At 42.2% G+C, this 21,939-nt stretch overlaps 2 protein-coding genes across 7 annotated transcripts in view; both read right to left on the bottom strand.

The window, feature by feature from the left end:
• Positions 1-522: 522 nt before the first annotated feature.
• Positions 523-14,695, bottom strand: LOC114426371 (WD repeat, SAM and U-box domain-containing protein 1-like). Of its 3 annotated transcripts, XM_028393739.1 has the most exons (11): positions 14,156-14,695; positions 13,327-13,514; positions 12,745-12,831; positions 11,479-11,572; positions 11,132-11,165; positions 10,095-10,135; positions 9,639-9,745; positions 9,091-9,117; positions 6,277-6,453; positions 1,661-1,795; positions 523-1,580 (listed from the first exon to the last, which is right to left on the bottom strand). In XM_028393739.1, exons 1-11 carry the CDS (start codon positions 14,551-14,553, stop codon positions 1,429-1,431), a joined length of 1,440 nt encoding a protein of 479 aa, XP_028249540.1. In that variant the 5' UTR covers positions 14,554-14,695; the 3' UTR covers positions 523-1,428. The 3 variants fall into 3 exon arrangements, with proteins under 3 accessions (XP_028249540.1, XP_028249541.1, XP_028249542.1); XM_028393740.1 differs by lacking the exon at positions 9,091-9,117 and having other exon boundaries at positions 6,277-6,485; positions 9,635-9,745; XM_028393741.1 differs by lacking the exon at positions 9,091-9,117.
• An 812-nt stretch (positions 14,696-15,507) lies between these two features.
• LOC114426526 (bromodomain adjacent to zinc finger domain protein 2B-like) overlaps positions 15,508-21,939 on the bottom strand; it is a 32,154-nt gene continuing 25,722 nt past the window's right edge. For 3 of the 4 annotated variants that reach the window (XM_028393998.1, XM_028394001.1, XM_028393999.1), the window contains 16 exons: positions 21,575-21,823; positions 20,725-20,948; positions 20,213-20,287; positions 19,875-20,109; positions 19,723-19,785; positions 19,497-19,641; positions 18,833-19,419; positions 18,345-18,621; positions 18,061-18,216; positions 17,785-17,939; positions 17,497-17,702; positions 17,258-17,393; positions 16,844-16,990; positions 16,464-16,750; positions 15,990-16,133; positions 15,508-15,908 (listed from right to left, as the gene is read on the bottom strand). In XM_028393998.1, coding sequence (XP_028249799.1) covers positions 15,761-15,908; positions 15,990-16,133; positions 16,464-16,750; positions 16,844-16,990; positions 17,258-17,393; positions 17,497-17,702; positions 17,785-17,939; positions 18,061-18,216; positions 18,345-18,621; positions 18,833-19,419; positions 19,497-19,641; positions 19,723-19,785; positions 19,875-20,109; positions 20,213-20,287; positions 20,725-20,948; positions 21,575-21,823 — 3,234 coding nt within the window. In that variant the 3' untranslated portion in view covers positions 15,508-15,760. The remainder of the gene's footprint in view (positions 15,909-15,989; positions 16,134-16,463; positions 16,751-16,843; positions 16,991-17,257; positions 17,394-17,496; positions 17,703-17,784; positions 17,940-18,060; positions 18,217-18,344; positions 18,622-18,832; positions 19,420-19,496; positions 19,642-19,722; positions 19,786-19,874; positions 20,110-20,212; positions 20,288-20,724; positions 20,949-21,574; positions 21,824-21,939) is intronic. The other variant, XM_028394000.1, reaches the window with a different exon arrangement.

Genomic DNA, 21,939 nt, shown 5'->3' with positions numbered 1-21,939 from the left:
ACACAGATCATTTTATTTCCTACAAGTACAAAAGCAACATTGTGTTTCTGTTCAGTTTTTCATATTGATCCAATAATTAATGTAATCCACCGATTAACAATATGCCTATGATGTATGAGAGGACAGTTATTGGATATTGAAGGAGTACCACCATGTTGCACTAACCTCCACAATCATGAAGTGCTTTGAGCACCTAGTCAGGACACACATCTGCTCCTCTCTTCCTGGACTCTTTCCAGTTTTTTTTACAGGACAGACTGGTCTACAGACGATGACATCGCCCTGACACTGCACACCACCCTCTCCCACCTGGAGCTGAAGGACACATGTGAGAATGTTGTTTGTTGACAACACTATAGTGCCTATGGAGATCATCCAAGTTCTCAGGATCCAGGGACTGTACTCATCCGTTTGTAACTGGATTCTGAGCTTTCTGAGGGACAGAAGAAACCGCCATCATGAAATCAAAAACAAGAGGCTGAGGCTCGCAGCTTCATAACAAGGTAAACCTTTATTGGCAGGGTTTCTAACGGTACCCGTTGAACCTCCCGTGTTCCGCTGACGTGTGTTCACAGTGAGAAATAAGTCAATGGTGGGTGAACTGAGCAGAGAGCCAAAACAGCCATGGTAGTAGTCTGTGTGGTCAGGATGCATGTCCTCATGAAGCCAGTGTTTTGGTGGCTTTGCAATGGAAAGGTGTCTTATTCTATGTTAAAGGAAATGTGAATGGTATGTTAAAGCACAGCATGCAGTAGTAAGCTGCTGTAGTTGGATCAGGAGGTGTCTCTTAGCACACACACACACATTACAGTCATTCTGTTTATTTACCGGGCTCTGTGCAGGTATGTTGGCCAAATTCAAAGGTTACCGGCACGAGTATCCTGCTTATTCTAGTGAGTCAAAGCTGTGTAAGGACTGAATAAAGGGTTATTCTTGGTCTTAGAAAGTGACACTGTGTAACTAACCTGTTCTTCTGTTTACAATCTGAGAACAGATCTGCTCATTTCAGTGAAAACACAGACATGACTGCTGATCTTATGTTGTCACCTGTCTGCCAGGATTAAATTAAATTAAATTAAGATTGCAGATTCTCCAGTGATTCAGAGCTATCGTTCACGCCAGCGTTCAAAGCATGGCTTCAGCTGTAGATATTAAAGTTTTTTTTAACCAGTTTCCCATTGGATAAAACTACTGAAAATCCTGACTAACCTTGTGTACATGTGTCAATCAAACCTCTATTTTTGCTTTCCTTTGTAAAGCCGAAAGTTGCAGTTACAAAAAATGTAATGAGTGTAAAATCACACTTCGAATATTTTATCAGGTGTAACTGAGGGCCTCCTGAGTAAAACAATAATCATTTCATGACACTTGTTATTAAATGAGCAATTACTATTCAGTGGAGTACATGTTGAAAGGAGCTGCTGCTGCCTACTGGCTTGACTTCAATCGTGTTATTGCCATCTTCAGAAACCTGTTGGGGGTGAGCATTGTCGTCTGCAGAGGCAGGTTGGTCATGGGACTGGTTTTATTCTTTCCTCGAATCCAGCTCTCTATAGACTCTCGCTCATAGGAGTATCCATCTGTAAAGGTGACACAGGGATGAAGAACTTCTGGCAAAAAAGCCGTTTGCGACATCGGTGATGTTTATGTGTGAACTAACCTGCAGCAATGACTGGATCCTTCATCAGCTCTCTGGTGATTGGACACAGGAACTCATCTGGGGTTTCTGAATCACTCTGCGCTGCCTTCAGGGCCTCAATTTTCCTCAGGAGACGACCGCGGAGGCCCACAGACTCTGGGAAACCAAGACGCTGCTCTGTATTCCGGTCACTCTGTGCACTGCAGGTTGTTTTAACGGTGGATTTAGGGACACAAAGATTTGTCCCAACATTTAAATTCTCGATTTTATCACTAAAATAACATCCAGACTTTGTCCTCTTTGAGATAAAATGACTGCAAGAATCAATTAATCGGTGCTGTTATGAGACCCGTGTGTGAGACGACGGCTTCACAACTGAGTCAAGGTGAGACCTAAACCGATACAGCTGAAAAGAGGACCGTCACTCTGCACGTAGCTGCATGTCTCAGCACACTGACAGCACCCGTTCAATGTGTCATCAGCTGCAAATTTTACCTGCAGCTGAAATGGAGGGACGACCTACTACAGCCAAACTGCACTGACATTTTCCTGGTCTGTTCTCAAGTCCTAAAACAATTCCCACAACTGACATGTACACAGAAGTCTGTGTCCCAACCCAGTCATCCCGCTCACAAAAATGACAGACAGACAACCTGGCCATCTACAGGATGTAAAAGTCTTACCATAACCAGCTGACCTTCTTCAATTGCTTCATGGACCAGGTGTGACACTCACATGACTCTACAGCTCCTCAACACAGCGAGCTGTGCTTCTCTGTTCTGAAAACATCCACCACAGACAGCATAAAGGACATCTGCGCTACAGGAGCTCATCTGTAGGATCAGCTGCTGGTTTACTTGTTGGACTCCACTGTTTTAGAGATGTTGTCACCCATTTTTTCTGTATTTAGTCAAAACATATATAGCCCATCAAACCAGCAGTGTGAATGAAATCAAACTCTCAGCATCACATGAACGTGTTCACATGTTCTCAGAGGCTTCCTGCTATACATCAGGACATGCTGGAGCCACGTTCTGAGGGCAGAGAACAATCAGCCTCCAGCAAACTGAAGAGATCCTCACAATCAGCTACTGTCTGCAGGGAACCAGATACCGCACTTACTGCTGCAAATGAAATATTGTGAGTGGGTCTTAATTTTGCACTCATTCATAGAGCAGGAAGTAGAGGCGGAGGGAGGAAAGCACTTGAGTGTGCATCACAAAGACTGGCATGAAGCTGAAAATGCTGCATTAAGGTAAAAACCTGTCAGAAGAAGCACAGCGTTCAAGATGAAACTCTCCGATTCAACCAATAAACGACTGATGGGAAGGCTGCTCTAAATAGGGTAACGTATGTTTAAAGATTTCCATAATCTTTTTCATAAGGACACAACCATCGGTGCCATACTGTCCACTTTACATTTAGATTGATAATTTGATGCAAGGCCACAATAATTTCTGTCTCTGCAGAAATACGCTGAATTATATATCGAAGAGGAACTTTTTTCCTTCTTCTTCTCTTACTCACAGATTCATGAATATTTCATCAAGCAAAGTGAAATCTAATTTGCTCTGTGTGTGAGTGTGTGTGTGTCCTGTCTACACACATTTACACAAACGGAATGCATGGAAAAAGGATAGTTGTTGGTTGCACAGTGCAGAAAGGACAGGAAATGTGGCAATCTGCCGTTTCCTCTGTGGTAATGATGAGAGCTGTCCTTCCATACTAAACACATAGAGAAGACATAAGACATGCTGTGCATTGCTGAGTAGCAAGCAGGAGAACGTTGTTTTCTCCTTTCTCCTGCTGTCCAATTATACTAAACACCAACAACATCCAAAAGGGCGTTCCTCTGTGATTAACAGTTGGATTGTGATGCATCTAGTATTCTGGCATTCATGTGAGCCATCAACTGTTTGGATAGACTGTACTGAAGACACTGCGCTCCACAGACAGAAAACAGCAGTCTGTATGCAGAATGAAACAATCTGAAAAATGTGTCATCTTAACAGAGAATAAGTAGCTCTAAAGACACAAGTCTGTAGTCAACATTTTCATATGATAACCACATTGAAGTCACAGCTAAATTGTTATCAGCCGTTGACTAACTCATTAAAAACACATTTCAATAATTTACATTATGTTTGGTATGATTTTAAAGGACATTCTTTCATTCAAGCTCTTTTGTATATACTTTTAACAACTACAGAGGACACTGGAGCCTCAAGTGGGCAGAATTATACTGCAGAATTATAGAGAAATGGAAGGTTGAATTTGCACTAAAATTCAAATTTTTGAGAAATGTTGCATTTTCTAAAAATTCACTGGCAAATCCATAACAGCTGCAGCAGATATTTCACTGAATTATTGTTAAAGCAGGTCTCCTCTGTCACCACAGTCAGTTTCTTGAAAAAATACTGCAGAGTTATGGAGAAATGGAAGGTTGAATTGGCACTAAAATTCGGATTTTTGAGAAATTTTGTATTTTTTTAAAAATTCATTATGAAAAGTCCATAAAAGCTGCAGCAGCTATTTAACTGTATTATTGTTAAAGAAGGTCCCCTCTATCACCACAGTGAATTTCATGTAAAAATACTGCAGAGTTATGGAGAAATGGAAGGTTGAATTGGCACTAAAATTCGATTTTTTTGAGAAATTTTGCATTTTTTAAAAAATTCACTTTGAAAAGTCCATAAAAGCTGCAGCAGCTATTTAACTGTATTATTGTTAAAGAAGGTCTTCTCTATCACCACAGTGAATTTCATGTAAAAATACTGCAGAGTTATGGAGAAATGGAAGGTTGAATTGGCACTAAAATTCGGATTTTTGAGAAATTTTGCATTTTTTTAAAAATTCATTATGAAAAGTCCATAACAGCTGCAGCAGCTATTTAACTGTATTATTATTAAAGAATGTCTACTCTATCACCACAGTGAATTTCATGTAAAAATACTGCAGAGTTATGGAGAAATGGAAGGTTGAATTGGCACTAAAATTCAAATTTTTGAGAAATGTTGCATTTTTAAAAATTCACTTTGAAAAATCCAAAAAAGCTGCAGCAGCTATTTAACTGTATAATGGTTAAAGAAGGTCTCCTCTATCACCACAGTGAATTTCATGTAAAAATACTGCAGAGTTATGGAGAAATGGAAGGTTGAATTGGCACTAAAATTCAAATTTTTGAGAAATGTTGCATTTTTAAAAATTCACTTTGAAAAATCCAAAACAGCTGCAGCAGCTATTTAACTGTATAATGGTTAAAGACGGTCTACTCTATCACCACAGTGAGATTCATGAAAAAATACAGCAGAGTTATGGAGAAATGGAAGGTTGAATTTGCACTAAAAGTCAATTTTTTGAGAAATTTTGCATTTTTTTAAAAATTCATTATGTAAAGTCCATAAAAGCTGCAGCAGCTATTTAACTGTATAATGGTTAAAGACGGTCTACTCTATCACCACAGTGAGATTCATGAAAAAATACAGCAGAGTTATGGAGAAATGGAAGGTTGAATTTGCACTAAAAGTCAATTTTTTGAGAAATTTTGCATTTTTTAAAAAATTCATTATGTAAAGTCCATAAAAGCTGCAGCAGCTATTTAACTGTATAATGGTTAAAGAATGTCTACTCTATCACCACAGTGAGATTCATGAAAAAACACTGCAGAGTTATGGAGAAATGGAAGGTTGAACTGGCACTAAAAATCGATTTTTTGAGAAATTTTGCATTTTTTTAAAAATTCACTGACAAATACATAAAAGCTGATGTGATGATACTAACCATAACACTACAAATGATTGAAAAAAATGTACTTAACCAATACCAAGATATGCACAAGTGTCAAAAATGCATTTTTTTCCATTGGGGGAGGGTGACTTTAATAGCTCATAAGAATAATTTAGCTGTGACTTCAATGGGGTTATCATACCAAAATGTTGACTACAAACATGTAGCTTTTCAAAAAGTATAAGCAACCTTTGCCACCTCTAGTGGTACCAACATCTCTTCTGGCCCATGGACTAAGGGAACAAAATGTTCGCTTAGCATAAAAACAGTGGGTGAAACAGAGACAGTGTAACAAAGTCCACCCCTGAAAATGCTAAGGATCATTTTAACATTAAGTTTACTGAATCACTTTTCTTTCCACATACCCATTGGAATCTGCAGAAACACTCCCTGGGGTTAAAGCAATCCAGGTTTAGAACCACTGCAAGAAACTGATGCTGATATTTGGACATTTTTTGCTTTTGCACTGTGCTGCAGCTGCTTGCTGACTACGGTTTTCAGACTTTCCACACTGCGACCTTGGACGACCCTGTGTGGACTAATCTTATTGTCAGAGGGATTATCATTGTTGGTAAGGTAAAGGTCGTCCTGCGGGGTACTGTCCGCACAGCATGATTTGTGATTGTATAAGCAGACAGAAATGCTGTAGCAGGTTGCATCAGATCATATTTGGGAGGAAAAAACAGATCAGAGCATCGATGAAAGCAGCTTATATCACGCTTTCCAATCCTTTCTTGTCATGTTTTAGGATCAGAGAGTAAATCCCCACAAAAACACTGAATCCCAATGCGTCTGTATGTGTGTGTGTGTTGTACAGTAATGTACGTGACTGCTTTATATTCCATCCTCACCAATTCCCAGCTCGGTGGCTGTTTCCTTCTTCAGCTGGATAAGCTCTGCTCCATCGATGTTGTTGGCTTTAAAGACACTGATGAGTTCCTCTAGTCCTTCCTCACACAGCCAAGTCTGCACGTCCTCCTCTGACCAATCAGCAAGCAGCAGCCTGGAGTGACCCGGCAGCTTCCTTCCTGTAAAAACACACACAACAGGAAGGGAGGAAGTGTTTCGCCATTATGCCTCCATCTCCTGCAATACAACAGATCCGCTGTAATCAAACAGAAAAGACACAATCGCTCTGTAATAATATATATATATATATATATATATACAATAACATGGAAGTGCAGACTACTCTTATGTGCGACCAGACACATGGAAAAACATGACTTAAACCAAGTCTTGATTCTACAGCAATCCCAGCACACAAACCTGACCTTGTTTGGAAGAGTGTGATCTATCCAAAGGAAAGAAAATTAAACCCTGGGTCATGTTATTTCAGACCGTGCCGGCATGAAGCTCATCAGCCTCTTCACAACACTGTGTGAGCAAGTGGCCATCATTTATCACACAAGGAGGACACAAACTGGCCTGCTTTGCATTGGCCTTGTTAATGATACCTCACAGCAGCCTCATAGCTCCCCATCGCCCATCATTAGCCTTGTGAAATATCACTCTCAAGACAGGGAGGAGCGGCTCATCAGCACCACCTGTTGGTTTCCACACCCCTCACCTTTCACGTGTTGAGTGGTCACAGTAGGACCGAACAATGACATCAAGTGTCCAATGTAAGCCATGACAGTAACCCAGCATGCAGAGAAGCAGACTACTGACAGGACCCGCCATTCTTCTGTAAGCTAATGGCTACCTTTGCAAAAACTTAGTCCAACTAACAAAAACAAATCATTTTGCAGTGTACTTTCATTAATGGAATGGAAGATACACCAGTACACTTAACATCCATCACTTAACACATTTTTTTCAATAATAATATTTCATTTTGAAGATGTGAACACATTAAAGTGCATAACTGTGCACAAATTACGATTGCAATGTATTCAAAAGTGTATAACTTTCTAAAAAAGTAAAGTAATAAACTTGGAGCTGCACATCCAGGTCAAAGGTTCCATGATCAATATCTCCAAAAAAAAGGCAAATGGCAAAGCAGTGGTACGAGGTAAGAGACCAGTGTTTACATATTCAGTGTGCTGAATTAAAGGGTTCACGTCCACTCTGCACAAGTGCAAGCAGACAGAGTAAAACCATCACCACCTCCTCCTCCTCTTCCTCATCCTCCTCCCACTCCTCCTCTCAGCAGCTCTGGCTGATAGCGTCTGGAGTCTCCCAGTCTGGGAGGCTGAGTCATGGAAACACTGTGCCAAAAGCATGAAAACCTCAGCGCTGCTCTGCAGTCTGGGACAGCTCACACTGCACTGTTTGATTACTCGGACAGATGCACGTATGAAGCGCTTTTCATCATCTCCCCATTCTTTACAGCTTAAAGGATAATGCTGCTGGTAGTCCATTTTTCTTATTGTCGACAAATCCCATGAAAAGGCCAAAACCAACAATGAATTGATTCCACTAATAAGTTTTGCCTGTGTAGTCTGATCCTGACGACATGTTTCTCTGTGCAGCAGAGTCCAACAACCATAAAAACATCTAGCACTGGATGACACGCTGCTTCATTTCCATAAACACTGGCACTGAGTTTACGCTCAGTCAGTCCCATATAAACCAGCCTGCTGCTGCACTTTTTGACTAATTCACAGCTAAAAATAGTTACATGAAGGCAGAGCCAATAATAACTCAGCTTGTTAGGTCATCTGGAAACCTACTATCATCCACATACACTGACAAATAAAGGAACAGTTTCTTCCAAAATTAAACACTCACATTTTGTCCAGTAGTGTTTTGATGTGAGACACAAAAATCCTGACCTGGTCACTAAGAAAATCCAGACTTTGCTGCTGTGAGGGTTTGCATGTAGGATCTATTTTGTAGCACAGGCAGCAACATTCACCCATGATGACAGGCAGTTTGGGTGTAAATGTGTCAGTAATCTGACTCTACACTTTCTCTACAGCATCAGACCACACAGGACAACCTTTGCTTTCTATGTGTCTCACATTGTCTTTTGCACCCATGGCCCTGCTCTTTGGACCACTTTTAAGTACTAACCGCTTAGACAAGGACCCAAACTGTAAAAACAGGTCTTCCTGCTGTAAAGTCACCCAGGTGGTCAGATGAATAACCTGACCTCGTCATGGCGTGGACCACAAACATCACACTGAGCGCCATCAAATTATATTTCAGTCGTTAAATTGCCAATGCAGAATATCGCAATGTCTGTTTCCGTTGCCTAGCAACCTTGACAGCTGCAGTTGATTTAATTAAAATGCCTCCAACCTTGCAGTGACTGCAGGGATGAACCCACCTGTTGCATCCTCACAGGCTGCAGGCTGGTGAATGGAGACTCAGCTGATAGTGTTCACATCACCTGTCTGTGATTTAATGTTGTGGCTGATCGGGGGACACCATTGTTTTTTTATAGACCATTTTGAGGGAAAGGGTAAGAACGATCTGAGAGATTGATCATTAAATAATTAAATACTGAATGATCCTCTTCAGCCACCCAGCTGCAGCCTGGATCATACAACACAATAAACAACTGTGCAAAGAAAACCATCATCCTAACCAAAAAAAGATCACAAATGGCTTAAACACCTGTGCTGGACATTGACACATCAGCCACCACCTGAAGGGTTTCAAATAAAACCACATTGTTTTGAGGTCAGCTGTAAAAAAGGAATGATGCATTCATTTACCTTGGCACGGTGTCTCCTTTGATTCTGCTGCAGAGAAACATAAAAGAGAATAAGTTTAATGTGTGAAAAGAGAAAACTAGATTAAAGAGAAAGAGAGATGTAGAGGCAGATCTTCATGGAGATGGAATTTGCTTTGTCAACATCAACCTGAATAGCAGCGTACAGGGGAGCTGCGCTGATGAGGCTTCACGGCCTCCAGATGTCTGACGGTTTCACCTTTTCATTTACAATTCCAAAGATTTTCTTTCATGTTGGGTTTTTTTAGGAGCATTAGCCTCCATAACAACAGCTCTCAGAGGCTCAGTGGTAGTTTGAACTGCAGCACTAATAAACATCAATCACAATTCCTCCACTAGACACTGCAGCCAGACGGCAATATACATGTAATAGGAGCTCTTCTGCCTGGACACCTCCCAAAACACTCTTTTGGGAGAGGCTTTGGCGATGCAAAAGGCGTCTGGGTTTTGTAGAGCTGCTAACAGACTGTTTTTAAAAAAGAATTGGAGTGATTGTGCATTTGTTTAAACAATTCTCTGCTGAGCATTTACCAGCGCTGCAGTCTCCATCACCTATTCTCCACACGTTTACCGATCTGTCCATGGAGCCGGTTGCAATCCAGGGGAAGGCGGGAGACAGAGCGACAGCAGTCACATACCTGCGGGGAGGAGGAGGAGGAATACGAAGTGTGTGCATGACAGAGTGAAACTGGCACAGGAAAAGAAGGGCCCTAAAAGTCAGCTACCGACCCTTAAATACAAAAAAAAGTCTCAGATCAGGCAGCATCTTAAATCCTTTCATGCACTTCAAAGAGCCCTGCTGGTTCCTACCTGTGGTGCCACATCAATGTCTGTGTAGAAAGCAGGGCTGGAGAATATGCTATTGCATCAGTGCACCTAGTGCTTCTGGGAAAAAACTAATCAAGCAGAAATCACACGTTTTCATCTAAACCACCTGATGGCAGCTGCAGAGATTGCAGCACAGCGGCGGGAGGTCGGGTCATTTACCTGTCGTGTTGTTTCAGAGTGTGCAGCAGCGTGCCCAGCTTCTGTGAATGAAGCACAGGCAGGCAGGAATGTTTGACGTCTGTGTCTCATACACACTGAATTATTACCTAGGAATCATCTCTGCCACAGCAGCACATTCTGTTGGCTCTGTGTTATTTTTATTATTTTAATGAACTTTACACAGAGAATGAGAAGTTCACGGCCTGGGCGATAGGAGGAGCCAAAGCTCATTTATTTTTCAACAGTTCAACAGAATATGAATAGGGCAGGTGTTGGAGGAGGTTAAATCCAAGTTCCTGTAAGGCTCCTGTGGACTGAAGTGTCATCCTGGTGGAAGAGCTCTCCTCTTGTCAGCTTCTACTTTTCTGATCAAAGTGTTATTCATCCAAGGAAAACACTCAGGACATGCCACAAAATGTCAGATTGAGACTGAGACACAACATGTGAAGGGACTTCTCATCAGGACCCTTTGGAGCTTGTTGTGAATACGTGCAGGAACACATTGTCATGGGTCTGTCAGTGTTCCCTCTGCGGGAACAGGAGTCATCTTCCAGGCTCTCTTGGCCATGTTTGAATTCTTCACCACGCTGTAAGCAGCATCCTCCACACATTTTATAACTGAGGTAAGAACACAGCTACTTATTTCCAACTCTTTGCTGAATCACTGATGATCTGCACTGCTTACGCATGTAATGAGAGCTGTATAAATAACAAACTTATCAGGCACCTCTTGTGTGCCTCCTTAAAATCTGACAACACTGAGAAACGGTTTAACATAAATGTCTGAGGTCTAGATGGCTGACAACGTTTCACAGCTTAATGCAGATAAGACTGAGGGCCTTATCACAGCTCCCCAGACAGCTCAATCTCTGGCTTTCCTTTCTTCAACTCTGCAGTCTCATTTTGATGTTCCGGTGTACACAGACACCTCAATCAGGAAATCAAATCACTGCCTTGTATGTTACTCTTTGGTAGGTTTTATCACAACAGCAGGTATTAGCCTACAAGTTTATTTTTAGATGCTGTGCTTTACTTACCGCATCGTATACTGCAGCTGTTTTATCCAACGAGCTGTGGAGTAATGAGAGCAAATAAAGTCACTTCATTTGCAGAATACATATGCATACGTTAACATTATAGAAAGATACAGGATAAACAGCTCAGTTTAACCTTAAATATGTCTGAATCTAAGCCAGGAGGAGCAGAAGGACTCAACAGAAGCTATGAAATAACAACATGCTCCTCCTGTGGCTGAGAGAACAGCAGGGTCCATGCTCAGCAGTGGCATCTGCTGCTTACCCAGAAAATAAATGAGAAAATAATCTCACAGCAAAATAATACAAAAAAGAATTCCTGATGATGAAGTAGGATGTGCGTCTCTTACCCAGAGACGACCATGTCTCCATCAGAGGAGAATGCACAGGACAGAACAGGAGCTGACTGACTGGTGAGAGTGTGAAGCAGCTTCATGACAATAGCTGAGGGACAACACACAAACACACAAGATCAGGAGAGTGAAACTGTGTGTGTGTAACTTTGATCAGTCGTGTTTATATAATCAGAATAGGCATTTAATTAAGCCTCCCTCTTCGCCATTAAAACATATTTATGTAGAGAAAGTTGAAATCTGACAAATGTTAAAGCATCAGTGAAAAAAACCTCTCCTGGTGGTGAGAGTAATTGCACAAACACTGTCCACATGCCTGCAGGTGAACAGGAGGAAAGTGCACCAGGTCCACTTTCATTGTGCAGCAGACTTCAATGGTTGAATTTGGGTGTTTGAGAAAGTGAACGCACATCATCCGTTTAAATCTAACTCTCACACCTGAGAGATCAAACTTCAGTAAACAAGTGTGATAATATGAGCTGCCAGTTAAACACAGAATCAGAACATCGTCTTTGATACTAAGCTCTGAAAATATACATGTAAAAAAATATAACATGCAAAACAAGCAGCAATTCCAACTTGAAAACTGGCACAGCTACGCTTGATTCTCTCTCTTAATTTAAAAAAAAAAAAAAAACACTGGAAGATGGATTCAGTCACGCCATCTTGCCCAGTCCAGGTTATTGATCATTTCACAAAGGTGAACCTGTTGCAAGCTCCTTCACATCTGATGGAGATGAAAGGAGGACAGATGTTGTTCTGTGTCCTTCTACAAGCTGCTGATAAAATAAATAAATGTTGAAAAATCTCCACAGACTCAGGTCACCATGTGGGACACATCACATCCTCCCTAGAAACGTCTGTTACCACGGCAACACATCACAAGAACTAACAACATTCTCACACACATACACAGCAGGAATATACAGCGTGGCCTGCTCCACAGCCTATGGACACAGAATACTCCGGTTGTGCTGCTGGTGGTACAAATGTCACAGTGGATGCATGCACCTGATTTTCTTCCAAACACACATGCTCACACACGCACCATACACACAGATGGTCCCCTGCTGCTGCCGTATTTCAGCAGAAATGTCTTAAAGTGATGCATTATTAATGAGGCAGTCTGCAGGTGATTTCTTCCACACACTAATACAATTTTTCTATTCTATAAAGACTTCAAGGTTGAAGCAGTCAGCAGACTCTCTCTCCCTCCCTCTCTGATGCAGCATTCAGTGAAAGTGAGTGGAGGGTTTGGCCTACCTGCTCCTTCATGCTGGGAAACAATCCATATTTTCAGCAGGCTGTCTTGTCCACAGGAGGCCAGTCGAAACTCTACACAGCAGCCGTCTGCAGAACAAAGAAAGTCACTTCCTCTTCTAAGTGCTCACGCTCTGCTGAGTGCCACAGCAAACGAAGACAGATATCATCTGATGTTTGTCAAGTCTAACAAGCATCTTTGATTTGAAAATAGGCACGCTATTATTACTTTTTCATGTGTTCTGGGATAAATTTATGGTAATAAAGAGAATTTAAAAAAATCTAAAGCGGTAGTTCAAACCAAAAAGTTGTAAAAGGACAGAATAACCCAGATTGTTTCGTTTTAAACAAGATTCTTTAAGTTGTCAGAAGTATTGTCCTGTTTAAGCCTTCCATCCATCCATTGTCTGAACACACATTCTCCAGTACAGGGCTGCAGAGGGCTGGGCCCCTGTCATTAGAATACTCATCAAATGTGTCAAACCTCAGCAGACTAAACCCAAACTATCTGCTAGAGCCACATAAATCACAAGTGATCGAAGAATGTAACAGAAACTGTGATTTGAATGGTTCTTTAAAGCTTACCAACTATAAACTGCGGTGCAAAGCTGCAGCAGGTGACTCCCAGGTCGTGGGCGTCCTTCTCAGCATGCAGGAGCCTGACGTCCACGTCCCAGAGTTTGAGGTCTCCATGGGTGCAGCCACTCACAAACATCTGGCTGCACGGAGAGAAGCAGCACGCCGCCACGCTGGCCTCGCTCACTGCACTGCATCTGTGACAGGAGAGTGTTTGCACAACATGAGTTTAAACTTGCAAGGCAATGAGATTCATTCAAAACACCTGTGAGAGTCTGAAGAGCGCAGCAGGCCTCAGGGTCTTTGTGACGTATGAGACACATGAAACAGAGGACTGAAGAACTCATTATGTAAAATGAGTGTTTTTTTTCCTATTAGCTTATTTAATGTGAATCATTGATTGGGTTGCTCGGGGGTTTATCTGTGCACTTTGATCTTCATTAGTCTCATTTGTCATCGACAGAACAGCCAGCAGACTTAAAGCATCCTGAAATGACTCTAATCTGTCTTTATAAAATCAGTGCAGTGGATCTGTGTCCACTGAAGCAGCCTGTGAACCCCCAGAGACAGTCACTAAGGAAAGTGCTGAATGTAGGAGCCCAGAACAAACCCGCCAATCAAAATCCACAAACACAGGAATCAGACGAGAAACAGCTGTGTGATGACTCCACCTGCTGATGGAGGCTGTGACGAGTTGCAGCAAACTAAATTAACTTTATAATTAAATACGTTTTTAGTCATTTGGTCACATGAAATGAATGCTAATGAAAACTACAGATTATTTTTGATTAGAAATACTAACTGTACAGTAGTGCTGACGGCTGCGGTCACTGTGTACCTGCGCAGTGTCTTGGAGGTGAAGTCCCACAGGGCCACGGTGCCGTCGCTGGCCCCTGCCAGCAGCAGGGAGGAGTCTGGCGCCAGTGCGCAGACTCTGAGCGGACTGCGCCCCGGGTGCTGCAGCGAGGCCGTCAGTTCTCCTGTCTCGGGGCTCCACACCATGACGGAACCGTCCGTGGAGCAGGTGAACAGGAAGCTGCCGCAGGAGCTGAAACAGCAGCAGTGAACCCCGTAACCGTGACCCGTCAGAGGGGAGAAGGGGAGCTCCGAGAAGTCCGCCGTGTCATAAACACGGAGGGTTTTATCACCTGAGCAGGTCGCCAGGAGGTGCGGAGAGAAGGCGCAGCAGCTGACCTCGTCTGTGTGATGCCGAAGAGTGCAAATTAGAGACACCATTTTGTGTGACAGGTGTTTTTTTTGTTGGTGAACTTCGCTCACAAGGTGGCGCGCAGTGACCAAGTATTTCTGTGGGAGCAGCGAGGACCTGGAGGGAGAGCTGAAAGAACAAACCCACACAGCTGCTGCCGGTGTGCTGAAGGTTCCTGCACTTTCTCCTCCAGCTCACATATAAACTGTTTTATCTTTGACAGCTGTCATGTGACGTCTAGTTGTGCTGTTACGCAATGTTCAAAGTCGAATGCTGTCATGTCAAAGCTCATTTCATTAGAATTATATATATTTGTTTTTATATATAATTTTTTTATTTATTTTATTTTGATGCATGATGCGTCTGCCCTCTACAGGTTAAACTCTTGTACTGCAACTGAATGTTCCCTAATTAACCACATTAATTAGCAGATGTCCATACCTGTACCATCCTGTCTTTTTTTCTCCCATCCAAACCTTTCTGAAACATGTTGCTGGCATTAAATTCACAACAATGCCTCAAGTTAAATCTGTGCAGAGAAGCATAAACAGCTGGATGCTGTTATTTTGGAAAACAGATTTATTTTATCCATTCACACACCCACTGTTTAAAAATAATATAACTACAAAAGTGGCTACTTGTTTCACAATATTCATAATAATTTCAGTTACTTCAAGTCTTTAGGTGTGCAGAGACGGTGGACTGTGACAGTGTCTGAATCGCAGCTGGACTTTGTCTCACGTCAGACTGATGACCTTCTGAGCGAGGGAAACACTCGGTATACGCAGCACATTAGTTCAGCTTGTGTAAAGGTTTCCTTCAGTACAATCTGCAGGACACTGCAAGTACACACTATGCATGTAATAAATAAGACTGAATGGTGAGTTAACACTAATTGCTTGTTTACATTTTACACAGATACAGATAGACAGCTGTCCTGCTGCATTAACAAAGCTGTAAACATTTTTTTTTCATAGCCCCAAAAAAATCTTTAGTTTTTTCTTACAAAAGACTGAAACATAAATAAATACACAAACACACAAAGCTAATAACAGTACTGATGATATCAATGATGCATACTAATTAGATTTGGACAGTCAGGGTGCTTTAATGAAGAAAACAGTGTTGCACTTGAGTCCATCAAGTGTTGTGTCTCACATCAGTGTTACATACAGTATTAGTGTGAACTGTCAAAAGAAGATGTCCAACCTCAAAGATCAAATCTGAAAGAGACAGTCACTGCAGCAGCTCAGTCCATCGTCTGTCGAAGAACCTCCTCATGTTGTGACCGGCTCGTCCGATTTCTGAGTTGTCCTCATTAAATTTTTCACAGTTGTCAAAAACTAGATTCATGTCAATGATGAACATCTCCAAATTTAAGTACCTGTAATCATTAAAAAATATTTTAGCTCCACTTGATAAGCAACAAAAACACACATCAGCAAACTGTGTTGGTAACACATACTGGTTGTTGCTGAGCTTTTCCTTGATGGTAGAGAAGTCCATGGGCCTCTTGATGACTTTTCTGTATCCAGGCACAGCTTTGAGGTTGACCGGTGTGAGGAAGGGCCAAGCATCCCGGTGGGCCTCCAACTCTGCCAGCAGCACCCTAAAACAAACAAAAAACGATCAGTGATCAGTGCGACAAACCTGCTTCCACTTTACTCTGTGCATCAACTACATGAAGTGTGCAGACAAGCAACATCAACAATTTGCTTGGCTTAGCTCACAGTGGCTACAAATGACCATCAGTAAGTTCAAAGTCTATGGTTCTATATCTTTGTCAGTTTGTACACCGATTGGCTGATTAAAAACAAATTCTAAACCATCAGAGGGTTTTGGATTTCAGTGGATTAAAATGCTGATTTGATTGTCAGAGATTTGTGGCTCCACAAAGATAACTGTTCTGGATTACAGGGAAAGATGATCTTCCACATACCAGCACATCTCCAGTCCATTTCTGTCTTCCTTGGGCGTTCTGGGCTTTTTTGCACAGGAGACAGCGCTGTCATTCTTGGTCTGAGAGCTGGGCGGGCTGTTGTCTGCTTTCCTCTTTTTGAACTCCTTGGTAGCTTTCTTTGGCATGCTGTTACTGCTGGCATCCTCCTCATTGATGAGCTCTCCTACAGCAGATGGCTTACTATTTTGTTTTACCTCGCTGCACCTCTTGCCTCCACCAGCTGTTCGGCTCTGTGGCTTCCTACTCTGAGGGGACAGACCGCTTTCCTGAATGACAAAACCCACACAAAATTGCATTGGACAATAAGAACACAGCACCATAAGTCTATATACTGCATATGCAATGGTTTATTGATTTACCTTTGTTACACAAGCAGGACAAAACCAGTCTCCGTCAGGTACTGTGGTGATTTTCGGTTTATGGCAGTAAGTGTGGCACCCTTTGTCACAGCCATCACATAGTAAGAGAAGCTCCTCGTTATCACCCTTTTCACATAGCTGGCAGTGCTGAAACAAAAAGCAACAGAAAATCAGTATTCTGCTCTGTCTGTACTTGCAGATCTACTATTCTACCCTTGATTATTTTTAAGAGATGTTTATGAGGTTTAAATTAATTCAACAAACCTAATATTAATACATGTATTTTCAAACTAAATGACAAGTCCTAATGAATGGGGACATCTGTACTGTAAGCTATAAAAATGTCATTATTATATATGGGTAATATAATGCTGTAAATAAGGCTATGATCAAGAGAAATGACCAGATACTAACCACTTTCATGATGGCTCGCTCCCAGGAAATGGATTCCTGCAGCTGCTGAATGAGGAGTGACAGCTGAGCTGAGCTGCAGACCTGACCCAGGGCTTTATGCCACAGTCTCATCCCGGGTGCCGCCTCCTCCTCACTGCTTTAAGGACACGGAAAGTGAGATTAGCTGTCCATGTCAGTACATTTTCCACAGACACATGTAAAGTGACAAAATGTTGTATTTTAAAGTTCCTTTTGGGTACCTTCGCTCAATGTTCCTCTCCAGCTCAGCCAGCCTGGTGACTGCTATATCAAGAGGATTGTTGGACCGTCGGACCACTGAGCCTGGAAGCTCCTCCTGGCTGGTTTCTCTCTGACATTTGTTGACCTGAGCCGAGGAGGAGAACGGTTTGTGCTCATGGTAGACCAGATTGGTACTGTTTGACTGCGGCTTAGGATGCATCCAACCCTAGACACCCAAGACATCACAACATGAGGACACACAAGAAAAAATTACATAGCTCGATGTTGGAAGAGTAGGATGTCTGTACCTTGACCTGCAGGCCGGCAGAGATAATTTTCCTTTCCAGAGCTTCCACTTGCCGCAGCAGAGAAATGTCCACCTCCATGGCCTGCTCCTCTACATGCCAGCTCTCCACTGTCTCCTTGCTGACCTCCTGCTTCTCCATCTCTGCAACATCAGTCACTGCCACCACAGATAAATGAAATCCAAACAAAAATTAAATGTATTCATATATTCAGATATGCCTCTTTTTTATTATTGCATGTCTGATGACCTAAAGAGAACAGAGGAGATGTGAACCCACCTTTTTTGCTGCTGTCACAAAGCTGGATCATGTGCTCCATATGTCTCTGGATCTGTTTCTGTAACACCCGCTCTCTGATGCCTCTGCCATTGAGGGTCTTGACCAGACTGTGCAGGCTCTCTGTGTCTGACACCATCCACCAGCCATGCAGCATCTCTGCCACAACATGCATGCATGGATTTCATAAATGCTGTCACATACATTCAGCACTAGCAGAAAGTTTTTTGACAATCGTCACAGAAGTGTGGGTATATTTCTGCATACTGGCAACTTGCCACTCTTACCCTCAGGGATAGGCTGAGGGCATGGATAATCCTGGGTCTTGGCTACTTCCACAGCAGGGAATGATGCACAAGTGGGCTTGTCACTTGGGGGCTCTGGGGTCTCGCTCTTGTTGACAGAGAGAAGGAGGCCCTTGTTTCCATTACCCTCTGCATGCTGGGAGGCTTGTTCCAGCATGGGGGGTAGAGAGGTGCCAGAGGAGGGCAAGCTGGGACTCGTCCCCAAGCTGAACACGTCACACAGTGTCTGTCTGCTTTGGTGAATGCCAGACTTTCCTTGCTGAGAGGAAAAATATGTAAATAATGATCATATGACAATATTATTCCACTACTGCATAATGTATAATTAATTATTATTGTAATAGCTGCCAGGAATTGTTGAGTTTCTCAAATATTTGTAAAAAAAATGGATATGTAATAGGTAATGACCATTGCAGAACATCTCAGTGCTTGTAAACATATTGGAGATAACACTATTGCTATCCACCAACCTGAAGGACAAGTGACTGCACTGTGCAGATCCCAGCAGTAGCTGCAGCCAGAGAATTAGGGGAGAGCAAGGACGGGGATTTGGTCCTGATGGGAGACAAAGCTGGAGGGCTGGAGCCTGAGGTCACAGAGGAGACTTCGCATGGAGAGCGAGGAAAAAGGCTGAACCACTGGTTCCTTTTTTCATTCAGTATCTTAGACATCTGCTCGTAATGAAGGATGGACGGAAGGCTGCAGGTCATCCAGTGACTGCTAAGCAGAGATAGTTCTGAAGTATCTGTTTTATCCACCAGTCCCTGCTGAGCAGCCTGTGAGGTAGGATATGAGGGGTAAGATCTGGTGGTAGGTATTTCAGTAGAAGGGCAAGGGGAGCCCTGAGCCGCTTTGGCTAGTTCGAGGAGTTTGCTAAGCTTAGATAAGGAGCCAGGTTTTTGGAGGAAGAGATTGTCCCTTTGGCACTCAGGTATGGTAGAATCACCTGCTGTGCTTTGAGCAGGGCTAGAGACTATTGGTTTCTTGGTTTCATCCTGATGCTCCTCTTTCACCTTGATCACTTGTCTGTTCTTCTCCTTCTCAGCCTCTTCATAGCCTGAATTCATGAAAATAGCTGTCAGCTGTGGCACACTGGACAAAAAATATATAATGAACAGAACATTTAGTTTGTACCTTCACTACTCTCCATGCCTTCAACAAAGATGCCACCACATTTAGGAAGGACCCAGTAACGTCTCCTGTAGCGGTCCTGGCCGATCATCACTGAACGCAGTGAGTGAGATGAGTCAAACAGCTTCTGTCTGATTTGACTCTGGTGCTAAAGAGACAGAAAATATGTGTACTATATATCCATTCATGAACAAATCATGGGCAAAAAATAGTCTCAGTGTGGATTTACCTTATATGTTTTCTCAATCTGTTTCTCCAGTTCATCAATGCTGGCTGAGTCGATGCTGTTGTCCTAATAGAAGAGAAAAGTTGACATCTGTTGACATACTATAACACCGATTTAGCCAGTGGTTGCGGTAAAGAACTCGTGCTGCCACTGACCTCCTCTTCACATATCTCTGCTTTCTTCCCTTTCTTTCCCTCTGATTCTTCCTCCTCCTCATCATCGTCGTCTCCCTGGTCTTCACTGTCATCATCCTCCTCCTCTTCTTCCTCGCTGTCCCCTTCTTTCCTCTTAGATTTGTTTTTGACGGCAGGGACGACAAAGGTGTGGCCGTCTTCTCCTCCCACACTACTGTCTCTCTTTCCCGTCTTTTTGGCATGGATGTTCCTCAGTCTTTGAAACCAAAATTGTCAAGCTTTTAAGCATGCATTTATGCACTTTTTAATCATCATTCACCAACATAAAATGTCTTCAGTTATACACTGTGTATACTCACTTGCGGAGCTTTCCCTCGACAGCCCACTTATCCTTCCTCAGGGTGGTCATGTAATCTATGTTTCTCTCGATCTCACTGGTAAAACATCATACAATATCATAACTATTACCCTTTATACAATACTAAAGCAGCAAGTTATTATAATGAGTTGCAGTGTGAACTGTATTTCAAAGTGATACGCTAATGAAAAATTGATGACTTGTTTGATGCAACCCTGGGAAACCATCAATCAGGCCAAGATGTCACATCCCTTACTTCTGTCATTCCTATTAAAGCTGAAGCCTCCATCAACAAAAAAAGCTGCTGTTTTGGCTTTCAGTGCACTAAAAATGTCTTTCACAAACCAATAGCATAAAATTATAAAATTTGACAGGAAATGATCAAAGCCATGAAATGTTTTCAATTTCTTCACTGCTACAAAATGTCAGTTTCTGAAGAGTGTACTAACTTTAACTGTTAAATAAAGTGGACAAAATGTTAATTTGAGTTTTAGAAGGAGTCACATTACTCACATGATCACAGGCTTACTGCAGCAGAGTTCATTAACCAGGAATGCTAGCATTAAGGCCTTCTGTGATGGACTGTGAGCCTGGAACGCTTTGGTTCTGAGACTGATGGCCAGAGCAGCCACTTCTGTCTGTTCACTGTGAGCCTCCATGTAGATCTGTAGGATTTCTGAGACATTGTCTCGGTTGATCTGCACGTTGGTCAAGTGGTCCCCCAAGATGGTTTTGCTCTAGAGTAAACAGTGTCACAGAAGCAGTTAATTTCCCACTTATGTAGTTGAACTTTGAGCAAACAGACACAATAGGTTTGGGGAAGAGACCTTGCTTTTAAAGCCATTATCTCATCCTGATGCTAAGCTGTTAAGTATCCCCCAAGGTGTGTCACATCCCAGATGTACGGATTACTATAATACATGTGCAGCGTTTAGTTGTTTATTTGATGTCCTATTGTGTATATCTTAGACAGCCTCATAATCTTATGAGAGAAATTACGTAAAACAACATACAACTATGATTATGACCCAGAACACAGTGAGGAATGGCTTTGGGGGATAAATTAAAATTATGGTTGGAAATGTGCAACATCTCTCATTTGGATTCCCAGAGCTGGAGCTTTTTGGAGTTTTAACACAGCACACCAAAGAACAAACAGCTGGGATCATGTTAAGGGGAAAGCCAACATTTCCTTATTTATATATGAATATGGTCCCTGCTCTTAGGTCTCTCTTAATTATCTTAGATGGCATATAAGTAAATACATTTTATGGGCACACATTATCTGCTGTGTCTATAAGTATGTGTGTATAATTAGTGGTACAGCAAGCATTTACAATCCAACATCTGAACAAACACTCACCCTGTGACCTGCTGGTATACCAGGATCACACACAGCTGCAGAGAGCATGCTCACCAACAGGTCCTGCACTTTGCCCATACTGCTCCCTGCACTGAGCAACCCCTCTTGAAGGTCACTAATGGTAAGAATGTTTGAATCCAAGCACAGGACTTTACCAAAGCTGTGCAGAAACTGCAGCACCACCAGGCAATCAGAGAAGGTGTTTCCCGGTAAGACGAGACCAGGAATACGGGACAACTGTGGGAGTGGCTGCAGAGAATACATGATTTTAAAACATTTATAAAACAGCAATACAATGTTATACTCCCAATTTCCCAAAGATGTTAATTAATTTTTTTTATTAATTAAGTAAATCTCTTTATGTT

Source organism: Parambassis ranga, chromosome 21 (genome assembly GCF_900634625.1).
Source record: "Parambassis ranga chromosome 21, fParRan2.1, whole genome shotgun sequence".
Lineage (NCBI taxonomy): Eukaryota > Metazoa > Chordata > Actinopteri > Ambassidae > Parambassis > Parambassis ranga.
The sequence above is the reverse complement of the archived record's forward strand: the minus strand, read 5'-3'. Positions and strand labels throughout refer to the sequence as shown.

What these genes read in the sequence shown, in the direction of transcription:
- LOC114426371 (XM_028393740.1), bottom strand. Translation starts at nt 14,553, where the DNA reads ATGGTGTCTCTAATTTGCACTCTTCGGCATCACACAGACGAGGTCAGC. An exon ending in TGCACCGCAGTTTATAGTTG is followed by an intron (nt 12,832 to 13,326) that starts GTAAGCTTTAAA and finishes TTTGTTCTGCAG; the next exon opens with ACGGCTGCTGTGTAGAGTTT. An exon ending in GGAGACTGCAGCGCTGGTAA is followed by an intron (nt 6,486 to 9,634) that starts ATGCTCAGCAGA and finishes ATGGCGAAACAC; the next exon opens with TTCCTCCCTTCCTGTTGTGT.